The sequence below is a fragment of the Lepidochelys kempii genome, chromosome 5, assembly GCF_965140285.1.
Source record: "Lepidochelys kempii isolate rLepKem1 chromosome 5, rLepKem1.hap1, whole genome shotgun sequence".
NCBI lineage: Eukaryota > Metazoa > Chordata > Testudines > Cheloniidae > Lepidochelys > Lepidochelys kempii.
The window spans coordinates 120859072-120871524 of record NC_136384.1 but is presented as its reverse complement, the minus strand read 5'-3'; the positions used below and the strand labels follow the sequence as shown (position 1 = coordinate 120871524).

The window sequence follows — 12453 nt, the reverse complement described above, 5'->3', positions numbered from 1 at the left end:
AGGCAATTAGATTAGTCAGGCATGACCTTCCCTTGGTGAATCCATGCTGACTGTTCCTGATCACTTTCCTCTCATGTAAGTGCTTCAGGATTGATTCGTTGAGGACCTGCTCCATGATTTTTCCAGGGACTGAAGTGAGCCTGACTGGCCTGTAGTTCCCAGGATCCTCCTTCTTCCCTTTTTTAAAGATTGGCACTACATTAGCCTTTTTCCAGGCATCCGGGACTTCCCCCATTCGCCACGAGTTTTCAAAGATAATGGCCAATGGCTCTGCAATCACAGCCGCCAGTTCCTTTAGCACTCTCGGATGCAACTCGTCCGGCCCCATGGACTTGTGCACGTCCAGCTTTTCTAAGTAGTCCCTAACCACCTCTTTCTCCACAGAGGGCTGGCCATCTATTCCCCGTTGTGATGCCCAGCGCAGCAGTCTGGGAGCTGACCTTGTTAGTGAAGACAGAAGCAAAAAAAGCATTGAGTACATTAGCTTTTTCCACATCCTCTGTCACTAGGTTGCCTCCCTCATTCATTAAGGGGCCCACACTTTCCTTGGCTTTCTTCTTGTTGCCAACATACCTGAAGAAACCTTTCTTGTTACTCTTAACATCTCTCGCTAGCTGCAGCTCCAGGTGCGATTTGGCCCTCCTGATTTCATTCCTACGTGCCCGAGCAATATTTTTATACTCTTCCCTGGTCATATGTCCAACCTTCCACTTCTTGTAAGCTTCTTTTTTATGTTTAAGATCCGCTAGGATTTCACCATTAAGCCAAGCTGGTCGCCTGCCATATTTACTATTCTTTCGACACATCGGGATGGTTTGTCCCTGTAACCTCAACAGGGATTCCTTGAAATACAGCCAGCTCTCCTGGACTCCTTTCCCCTTCGTGTTAGTCCCCCAGGGGATCCTACCCATCCGTTCCCTGAGGGAGTCGAAGTCTGCTTTCCTGAAGTCCAGGGTCCGTATCCTGCCGCTTACCTTTCTTCCCTGTGTCAGGATCCTGAACTCAACCAACTCATGGTCACTGCCTCCCAGATTCCCATCCACTTTTGCTTCCCCTACTAATTCTTCCTAGTTTGTGAGCAGCAGGTCAAGAAAAGCTCCCCCCTAGTTGACTCCTCTAGCACTTGCACCAGGAAATTGTCCCCTACGCTTTCCAAAAACTTCCTGGATTGTCTATGCACCGCTGTATTGCTCTCCCAGCAGATATCAGGAAAATTAAAGTCACCCATGAGAACCAGGGCGTGCGATCTAGTAGCTTCCGCGAGCTGCCGGAAGAAAGCCTCATCCACCTCATCCCCCTGGTCCAGTGGTCTATAGCAGACTCCCACCACTACATCACTCTTGTTGCTCACACTTCTAAACTTAATCCAGAGACACTCAGGTTTTTCTGCAGTTTCGTACCGGAGCTCTGAGCAGTCATACTGCTCCCTTACATACAGTGCTACTCCCCCACCTTTTCTGCCTTGCCTGACCTTCCTGAACATTTTGTAACCATCCATGACAGTACTCCAGTCATGTGAGTTATCCCACCAAGTCTCTGTTATTCCAGTCACATCATAATGAGGCCATGGAGAGGAGCTTTGTGACTGTGAGTTAGGTAGGGGGGATAGTCAGTGCATCAATGCACAGCATGGATCCATCAGCATAAATCTGCAAGCAAAAGAGAGCAGTTTATGGGCAGCTTCTACTCCTGCCCATAAGCTGTAATAGCTGCCATAGCCTGGCTGCCTGAGTTCCCCACATACTACCTGCAGATGGAATTGGAGAGGATGCCATCCATGTCCCTGTACAAAACCCTGGAACCAGGCTTGGCACAGGAAACCACCATTAGGCCCTGTATGAAAACAGACTGACTAAAATTGCTTACCTAACAGAAATCTGGAGAGACAGACTCTGTTCACTTGTTAGTGGTTTGATACATAGCTGGCTGTGAACTGATTCTAAATCTTTCTTTTTCAAGGCTTTCCAAACCAAGTTACATTCAGCAAAAAACAAACTGATAAAAGACACGGAATGCAACAAAAGGGATTATTTGGGTAAGTAAGAAGCACAAAGGATGAATAAGGTTCTGAAAATTATATTCTCCTAATAAACATCTATTATCTGGGGGTGAAACCATCACACAGGAGCTCTGCATTTAATTTTTTTATTCTGTTTCATTGCCTGTCAAACTGGGTGATAAGAGGGAGAAAAAGACAAGACTGGTTTGGGTATAATGGGGAAAATGTGTTACCTCTTCTAAAGTTGTGTTTTGCAAAACTTGTTTTAGTGTTATGATACTATTTAATTAGATTGCTTTTGACTTTTATCAGATTCTCATTCATGTAAACAAAAATGTAACTGTTGAGCTAACTATTCAACTCTTCAGACACTTTGCAGTCTTTTGCCCCTTGAAAGACCCACGGCATTCACATTGATGTTATCAGGAGTTATGTGTGAATGCTGAGAATAGAACTGATCTTAGGGTTTGGTAGCTCAAAAGGAGGATTTCTTAACTGTGAACACAGACTGGAGGAAGCTAAACTATGACAGTTATCAATTATTTTCTCTAATCAATCATCTGCATCCCAGTTTCTTCTATTTAAGGAGCTAATGGGTATGATAAAGAAGGTTCTAACTGTTATGCTTTGGCACCTTTTTTCCAGCTTATGCAAACAGGATTTGTCATACCAGGCTCAGGTCCTTGCTTCCCCTAGCAATCTTTGGGTAGTTGATGCTTCAGAGGAAGATGACCCTTCTGAGCTCCAATAATTGTGCAGTGCCTTTTCTGGGGCAAGAGGAGTTCCTTTCTGACCCTGAAGCACAAGTTTTAATTACCCTTGTGTATACTGTGGCTACAAGTCTAGTTAGTGGCCATGAAATTATCTAACCAGGTCCCTCCTCAGCCTAGTTAATTGTCACTGATCCAGTGAACAAAAACAAACTTTAACCAGTTCAAATCAAGAGAAAGACCAACAGAACCCTTTTTTAGGGTTTTTATGGTGAGGCTTGATTCACCCACTGCGACACCCCACCTCTGAGGGAGGGAGAGAGGGAAGGTGTCCCTTGCTGCACATATCTCTGGGTTATGCTATTGGAAGCAGACGTAATCCAGGTCTGAATCGTCCCCTGTGTTGTAGTTTCTAATTAATCTGAAAGAGGTCCTTGTGAAAATCATCATAATTAGTTGATTTAAGAGAAAACCCGGCTAGGTTATAATAGACAGCTTTATCAGATGCCAGCTGCTGAGAGGACATGAACACAGCTGTCCCTATTCAACCTGGTGGTGATAAAAGTTGTTGGGGGGGTTTTCTCAGAGTTTTCCTAGAACCAGGCCCAGAAGTTTAGTGCACCTGACTCTAACTTTAAAAAAAAATAAATTAAACCTGGGGGGGACCCTGGCTGAGTGCATTGTAGCTACTACAGAGTTCCAGAGCTTATTGTATAAGGTTAATTAACACAGTAAAAACCTCACCCGCAATAGGCAGTGCCCTGTCTTTAGTTACCACTTTAAATTTGCAGCACAGTTTTATTCAACTTTTGGTTAGGGCCATCACTACCAACTGTAATCAGTGGGAGTTGACGGCACAAAGTACTTCATGTGACTGGGCCCCTGGCGCCAAAGGGTAAAATTTCAGTTCAAGGAAGGTGAGGATGGTGTGATGGGTAACATTCCTTCCCTCCTTGCAGACATGGGAGTTGTGTTTGCATTGTGTCTCCAGTGTTCAAATTATTGCGGGCAGCACTCCAGCCCCTTACCATTTCCATCAGTGGACTCTTTATATCAAGCTGAGTTTGTTGTCATTTAAAACATATTCTAGCTAGCCAATGCAAAGCCAGTGTGAGTGAAACACATTGATTTTACATCCTACTTTAAAAAAAAAACACAGGGAGAACACAGATGTACTTAAAATGCAAAAGGTACTCCTTTATCCAGAGCCAAACACCAGCAGGGATTTTAAAAAAGGGCTTCTTTGTAAATAGGACAATGTCCTCTCCTTCATTTTCCCCCGAGAACTACAATGTATTCTCTTAACACAAAAACAGTCCTAACTAGAGACTTAAAAGCAACATTAACATTTTCAGTCTGTGTAAATATTTAATTTCATTATCTCCAGTATCTCCTGAAATAGCAACTTCTGCTTAAACCACCCATTAGAAGAATGTGGGAAAACATGAAAATTAAGAACAAGTTTCTAAATGGTTCACAGAAGAACTACTACCATTTAATTTGACTTCAAAATATAATGATGTTTATACATCTGGATTGGAACTGTATTTATTATTACTAGGAGCAAATCCTGGTCCCACTTAAATCAATGAGAATTAGGCCCTTTTGGGGAGATTTTCAAAGGCAAAACTGAAAGTTAATGGGAGTTAGATGCCCAACTGCCATTTGTATCTTTAAAAATCTACCCCTTAGTGTCTGTCATAATATCCCCTTTCTGAACGTACCAGAAGGACAGTAAGGTTCCTTGTGTGCAGAGTCTGAAGGTTGCATATAGAGATTTGTGACAGCACTTGTGAACTTTTCAGTCTACCGACTATACTTGTATAAACTGTACTTCTTACAGGGTCACGCTCCGACAGACAAGCTGAAATAGAGAATCAAAAAACTGGACCAGCCATTGAACTTATTGGGAACTGCTATGAAAAACTGGAAGCAGCAAAAATATGGATTGAAGACATAATGCAAGTCCAGGAAAGTCACTTTATTGTTATAGAAAACAATCACATTTTTAACCTTAGCAAAAGAGAGCATGCAGAACTTTCTCATCTGCAGCGTTTCGGTATATCCATATTGGAAGAAGTGGTTGATGGAAAAGCAAGATTAGAGATTAAAGGTCCCCCTGGTGCCATAATTGATGCAGTGTTTGTGATCGAAAACTTACTGTGCTATGTGCAAGAAAATAATACAGTCAAAGAAGAGGAACTGCTGCAGTCAGAGGGTCAGTGAAGTTAAGAGAATAAAAACAAATATGAAGCAGGGAATATAATGCCAATCTATAAAAAGAGAAATAAGGACAACCCAGGGAATTACAGACCAGTCATCTTAACTTCTGTACCTGGAAAGATAATGGAGCAAATAATTAAGCAATCAATTTGCAAACATCTAGAAGATAATGTGATAAGTAACAGTCAGCATGGATTTGTCAAGAACAAATTGTGTCATATCAACCTGTTAGCTTTCTTTGACAGGGTAACAAGCCCTGTAGATGGGGGGAAGCAGTAGACGTGGTATAGCTTTATTTTAGTAAAACTTTTGATGCTGTCTTGCATGACCTTCTCATTATCAAACTAGGGAAATGCAACCTAGATGGAGCTACTATAAGGTGGGTGCATAACTGGCTGGAAAGTCATTCCCAGAGAGTAGTTATCAGTGGTTCACAGTCATGCTGGAAGGGCATAACGAGTGGAGTCCCTCAGGGATTGGTTCTGGATCCGGTTCTGTTCAGTCTCTTCATCAATGATTTAGATAATGGCATAGAGAGTACACTTATAAAGTTTGCAGACAATACCAACCTGGGAGGGGTTGCAAATGCTTTGGAGGATAGAATTAAAATTCAAAATGATTTGGACAAACTGGAGAAATGGTATGAAGTTAGCAGGATTAAATTCAATAAGGACAAATGCAAAGTACTCCACTGAGGAAGGAACAATCAGTTGTACATACAAAATGGGAAATGATTGCCTAGGAAGGCGTACTGCGGAAAGGGATTTGGGGATCACATTGGACCATAAGCTAAATATGAATCAACAGTGTAACACTGTTGCAAAAAAAAGCAAACATCATTCTGGGATATATTAGCAGGAGTGTTGTAAGCAAGACATGAGAAGTAATTTTTCACTCTAGTCCATGCTGATTAGACCTCAACTGGAGTATTGTGTCCAGTTCTGGGCCCCACATTTCAGAAAAGTTGTGGACAAATTGGAAAAAGTCCAGAGAAGAGCAACAAAAATGATTAAAGGTCTACAAAACATGACCTATGAGGGAAGATTGACTAAACTTCAATCTTTGTTTAGTCTGTTTGTTTAGTCTGGAAAAGAGAAGTCAGAGGGGACAAGATAACCATTTTCAAATACATAAAAGATTGTTACAAGGAGGAGAGAGACAAATTGTTCTCCTTAACCTCTGAGGATAGGAGAAGAAGCAATGGGCTTAAATTGCAGCAAGGGAGGTTTAGGGTGGACATTAGGAAAAACTTCCTAACTGTCAGTGTGATTAAGAACTGGAATAAATTGCCTAGGGAGGTTGTGGAACCTCCATCATTGGAGATTTTTAAGAGCAGGTTAGACAAACATCTGTCAGGGATGGTCTAGATAATACTTAATCTTGCCATGCGTGGAGGGGACTGGACTAAATGACCTCCTGAGGTCCCTTCCAGTCCTATGATTCTATGTATGAGTGTTATCCATATTTAGATGAGCTCGTATTTCAGTGTATATGTATGAAGAATAGACAGTAGGATCAGATTAATCCATGTGCTTAGATACTATGGTAATGGGCGCTATGCAAAGCCTTGAAAGACTGTGTGTCAGTTTGTTGACTTCAGTTGATTTACTGTGCAAGATTCCAGGGGGTTGCAGTTTACCCTACTGGGCTAGCCATGCTGGTGGAGGCAGATGTGATTGTGCTGCCAGCCCTCACTCTGGGGGTTCCACTAGGAAAGGCAGCCTGAAGGCTCAGACACCTGTGGCTCCCTAGAAAATGTGTGGAATCAGTGCATACCCTTTCTGAGCCGGTCCTGTATACTTTATAAGTAGCTTGTTGCAACTCCCCTCCTGGCATACCTACTGCTATCAGGGTTCCACAGACAGACTTGCTCTGGTGGGAGTGAATCAAGCCCTGTGACGTCAATATAAAAATTACTGAAGTCAATTAAGTCAATTAATTGATTTCGGTGGAGTTACAATAATTAATTTGAAACCAGTACCAAAGACCACCTCAGTGGGCAACTTCCTGTCTTTGAAAGATCCCTGCTTTCCAGGTCAGTTTTATTTGGCTTGTAGTTAAAAGCCACCCTTATTAGGCAACCATTTTTCCTGGTCATTTGGATGGTCATTTAAAATGGGCTCCATGGTATAAAAGATAGATACACAGTGAAGATGATATATCCTGTGTCTCTTCTGTTTCTGACTTTTTTCCTTAGTTCCTTTGGTAGAACTTGATTTAACAGACATAATATATTCAGCAAATGTAAATGTAAGCTGTAAAGTCCTTAGTGAATTTGAATCAGTTAAAGAATTTCTAGATCTGGACAGATAGTTACTTTATTTAAATGTACAAGAGTGCAGAAAGGTGCTGTAGTGCAGTGGTTCTCAACCATGGGTCTAGGGTCCCCTGGGGGGCCACGAGCTGGTTTCAGGGGGTCCACCAAGCAGGGCCAGCATTAGACTCACTGGGGACCAGGGCAGAAAGCTGAAGCCCCACCACATGGGGGTTGAAGCCCAGGGCCCTGAGCCCTGCCACCCGGAGCTGAAGCCTGAGCAATGTAGCTTTGCAGGTGCACCTGTGGCAGGGGCCCCAGGCAATTGCCCTGCTTGCTAACCCCTATCGCCGGCCCTGGCTTTTATATGCAGAAAAACCAGTTATAATTGTGGCACAGGTAGGCTGTAGAGTTTTTATAGCCTGTTGCGGGCGGGTTGGGCCTCAGAGGGAAAAAGGTTGAGAACCCTTGCATGGATTGTCCATATCCAAAGTTCATTGAACTCAATGGAAGCCTTTCCAATGACTTCTGCGAGCTCTGTATCAGGCCCCAAATGTCCTTGATGGTTTTTTAAAACAGAAATCTTAAAAGTAAATCTGATTTAACAGTAAACTCGCTACTTACTGGCAATAAGCAGTTGATCCTTACAGCACAAAAGAAAAAAAGAGTATCCCAACCTTCCTCAGTAGAATTCCTAAGTCATCACTGCCCTCATCAAAAGACCCTGTAAAGGAGGAGCCTGGACTGAGATGACCCAAACAACTTGCTTTGGAGAACATGTAACACTCCTCTCTCTTAACTAAGCAACTAAAATAAAATATTAACTTCCTCCTCCAGTGACTTTGCTGCACTTGGGGTGAGTTTAACAATCTGAAAATCTTATATTATTATTATATATCCTGTTACTTGTGTCTAGGCCGACTGGAAACTAATTATCCTCCAGAAAAACTCCGAGACAAAACAAGGGATACCAAAATGCATTACCAGATCTCAGAAGCAGACTTATACTGTCAGGAATTCAAGGACCGAGAAAAACAGTTTGAAAAAGCTGGGCTTTGTGTTCTCAAGGTAAAGAGAGTGTCCTTGGTAAAAAGAATCTGAAGAAATCTTAAGGTATTAGACATTTACAAGAACCTGGATGGAATTAAGAAGGATACATTTTCAAAAAAGAAAAAGATCAAAATCAATCAGTTCCTTATAATATTTGAATGATCTTAAGTGAAACTGCAAATGAAACCTAGCTTTATTGCTCAATTAAGATGACTGTTTAGAAAATGTTACAGCTGATCATTCAGAAAGATGCAGTTAAATCCTTATTTACCATTTTAGAAGGCACCATATGTTTGTTTTATATTTTGAAGCCTCAAGTGCTCAGTTATAGTGAATTCTCAGGGATCAAGGGGCTGATTCTGCTCCTGATGTAGTCAATAGTAGGTTCTAGGCTCTACTTTAATGCATGAAGGGAACACAAAGATGTACAGCATATACATAGAGAAATATAATCCTCTCTAGAAGATACATTCTCTGTGGGAAGGCGGGAGTATTGTCTAATGAAGCATTTCTCAAACTGGGGGTCCTGACCCAAAAGGGTGTCGCAAGCCTATTGTAGGGGGGCGGGTCATAGTATTGCCACCCTTACTTCTGTGCTGCCTTCAGAGCTGAGCAACTGGAGAGTGGCAGCTCCTGACAAGGTGCCCAGCTCTGAAGGCAGAGCTACCACCAGCAGCGGTACAGAAGTAAGTGTGGCATGATATTGGGGCAGAGGGTGTCAGGTCAACACTTTATTAGAGGGGGTCGTCACAGCCTGAAATACTTTCAAAGGGGGTCCCAGCAAAAAATGTTTGAGAACCCCTGCATCAAGAAGAATTTACTTGATGTACAAAGACCACCTCTCATGCTGCATTAGAACTCTGATTAGGCTTCCAAACATGCACAGTATCTTATCTCTAAAAAAGATTTATTTAATGACTTTCCATTCCAGCAAAGCTCTAAGAATTTTCAAGGAGAATTTAGAGGCTTGCCATATCGCTGTCCAGAAGCTCAGGTTGAGGAGACGCTTTGGAGTGAATATCCATCCAGCCATGCATTGGATTCATTTGCACCTGACCTCCGGCTCTGTGATTCAGTTGCAAACCCAGATGAATACCGTAGTCTGAATTTTCACCAAATAGCTGGAGAGTTTTCAGGAAAGAGAAGGCCCAGTGCATCATTATCAAACTTAACAGAAAAGGATGTTTTAACAGGTATGGTAAAATCACACACAAGTGCTGAGATTAATCTCTAATTAAACTAAAAATCAGACTACCTGGAAGACTAGGTCACAGATTTTTCTTTAAAATAGTTTTCAAATCAACAGATCAGTTGCTCTTTCATTTTAATTAGCTAATTTGTAGAAAATTCTAAATATTATTTGTATTTTTAATGCAAGCAGGAGTTCCTAGCATTTTAAATATGTGCATTTTTTACTCTAATGGGGAATAGTTTTTTTTTTAAATTATCATGACTTTTTTTTTTCTTTTGACAAAATATTGAAAAAACACTAGTGCTCAGATTTCACAAAACTTTTACTTATTCCCATGACCTGTGTTTGAAATTCATTTAATAAACTTACTCGAATTATTTTTAGAAATGTTGACAAATTTTTTTAATAAACATAGACCTAGGACAAAGACAACCACAGGGCTGAAATTTTTTTCACCCGTAGTGTTAAATTTAGCAGCCACAGAAAGCAAAATCCTGAGCACATTAAAGTGAATGGGAGTTTTGCCACTGACTTCAGTGGGGTCAGGATTTCACCCAGACACTTTGTGTTCTCTGACATATATTTGTTATGACATCTATTTTGTGCAGCATCCTGTGCTTGAAGCCCCCTTCTTAGTTTTGCCTCCTGCACCTACCCCTTCTCTGTTCTTGAGTGCTTTTGAAAACCCACTTCTTCAATGAAATTTAATGTATGTATTAATATTAAAATACCCTGTTAACCCTGAAGACATACATTACTCACAGAAGAGACTTCATATCCTTATTGTCTTCACTCTGTTCTTCTTCCCATCCCCTCCTTGGGTGTGCCATCTTCTCCTGTTTATTTTCTCATTTTAGATGGTAAGTTCTTTAAGGCATGGTCTCTCTCTTTTGTAAAGTGTAATGCATATCCATGGCATTTTAAAAGTAATAATTAATAGTAATTACTGATCTCTATCAGTAACTCTCATTGTACCATGCGCCACAGAACCTTTTAAAAATTATGCCTCTCCTCTTCAGTTATTCTCTCTGCCACCCTTACTCAGAGAGTGAAATCAATAAGATGACTTGCAAAATAAGTCCCAAGTAGGAAGGGTGGCAAAATCTGGCCCATTAATGATAATTACAATCTAATTTTGATATTATGGGCCAAATTTAAAAAAAACACCAAAGCTGAGATTCTTGGACAAACCTGGTTAAGTCCTCATGCAAACTAATGACTAGCTAAATCAGTTTTGTTATATGTGAATTGGCAGCTTTGTGTGCACAAGTGAGACCATTGTATGTTTAAATATGGATGCACGCATGCATGTGACTTTCTTTATTAACCCCTAATTTTTGAAAATTTAGTCCCAGGGGCAAGGAGAGGTCCTGCAGTATTCATAAATGTAATAACTGATTACAGTTATTTTACATTTTGATCTCTTCATTGTCCAGTGAAGCTGAGGAGATACCTAAGTAATTACACCAAAATCATCGATGAAAACCTGAGTAACTAATTGATATCTTGTTCATGGGGTGGTTATGGCAAGCTGGCAGTGAACAGGAGAAAAGTTATTTGAAATGTGGTACACTGCTTTTATTTCTCAATCTTTGGGAATTAAGGTGATTATAAGGAAGTTGTAAACAAATCTGCTGCTACTCCTCTCTCCCTGGGTAAGTCTGAGGTACAGTGTGGTGGTTAGCAGTACTTCAGTAACTGTAAAGGAAATTGTCTAGTCAGAAGAGAAAGTTTTAACTCCAGTAAACCAGTTCTGTAGAAACCAATGACCTGCCTCCAGGTCCCACTGTCCTGAAAAGCACTGATCTCTAGTTGAACAGATTTGTGTAATACCAAGAACTGTCATATCAAATCCATACATAAAATAATGAAACGTGATTAAAGCAAGAGGAGGAGATGAGCCGTGGTTTTGTCTTGGCTCTTGGCAGAAAAAGTTATTTTTAATTCACTGTTCATGAGCAAAAATAAAACAAAGACTAGCTCACAAAGCATTGCCCCATTAAAGAAAAATGTCATGCAACTTCCATATTTCAGAAGCTCCTACAAAGTCAAAATAGGCCTAAAAAAATCAGTGTGGGAAGATAAAGTTTTATTAAATCTAAAAACACTTAGGGTCAATGCACCAAGTTTTTTCTTCTGTAACAGATGAAGTTCCTAGTTAAGTTTTTTTTGGTTTTGTTTTTCCATATTATGTATTGCTAGGGACAAACAGAATCCTGTACAAAAGACTTACGCAAGATTAAGGAACAAATTTTCAAATATTTTGCTTTTAAAATTATTTGTAATTTTTAAGTGTAGACATTTTTAACTTGAGAACATTAATAGTGTGTCCCTGATGAAAAATTTCTAATTACACATTTATTGAAGAGTCTCAAATGTACTACTCATCTAATATAAAGAAACATTAAAAGCATGCCAAAGTGTTGCAGTCCTTAAGTATATCACAGATTGCTTTTGTAAATTAATTCCCAGTTTAAAGTCACAAGATGTTTGTGCACATACTTCTATTAATGGAATTTATTCTAAAAATAGTAATCTGTACAGATCTCAGGCTGGTTACAATCTTGTCATTCTTTGTACAGTAGCACGCTATGAAAAGCTACAGCCTGCTATTACTACTGAGAAAAGCATCGCCAAGTCTACACAACTAGGACATTGTTTTGTAGTTATTCACTCCTTTCTTATTTCCCCCCTTTCTTTCATAGGTTTAGGCTTTGCACAAGTACCACAGCTCAAAAAAAGGCGACTAACATTTGAAAAAGCCCCTGGAAGAAGTGATGGGCAAACTCGTCTTAAATTCTTTTGAATTAAATGGAGAGTCTTACTACAGATATTTTTTTAAATTAGTGAAAAGTTTCAAGGGAGCCATTTTAAATTTTGTAAGTATTTCTGACCCAATTCCCTGGTCATTTTCATATATTGAGAAGTTATTAGGTTAAAGTTTTTGCATGTTTATTAAAAGGGGTTTTTTAAAATATTTTACCAAACAAGTTAGTTACTTAATCTGGAGAATTACAAGGAAAAA

General features: G+C 40.2%; 1 protein-coding gene across 1 annotated transcript in view; it reads left to right on the top strand.

The window, feature by feature from the left end:
- SHOC1 (shortage in chiasmata 1) overlaps positions 1-12246 on the top strand; it is a 114940-nt gene extending 102694 nt beyond the window's left edge. The window contains exons 30-35 of the mRNA XM_073346129.2: positions 1960-2035; positions 4553-4927; positions 8103-8254; positions 9168-9429; positions 10286-10288; positions 12134-12246. Coding sequence (XP_073202230.2) covers positions 1960-2035; positions 4553-4927; positions 8103-8254; positions 9168-9429; positions 10286-10288; positions 12134-12234 — 969 coding nt within the window. The 3' untranslated portion in view covers positions 12235-12246. The remainder of the gene's footprint in view (positions 1-1959; positions 2036-4552; positions 4928-8102; positions 8255-9167; positions 9430-10285; positions 10289-12133) is intronic.
- Positions 12247-12453: the final 207 nt, after the last annotated feature.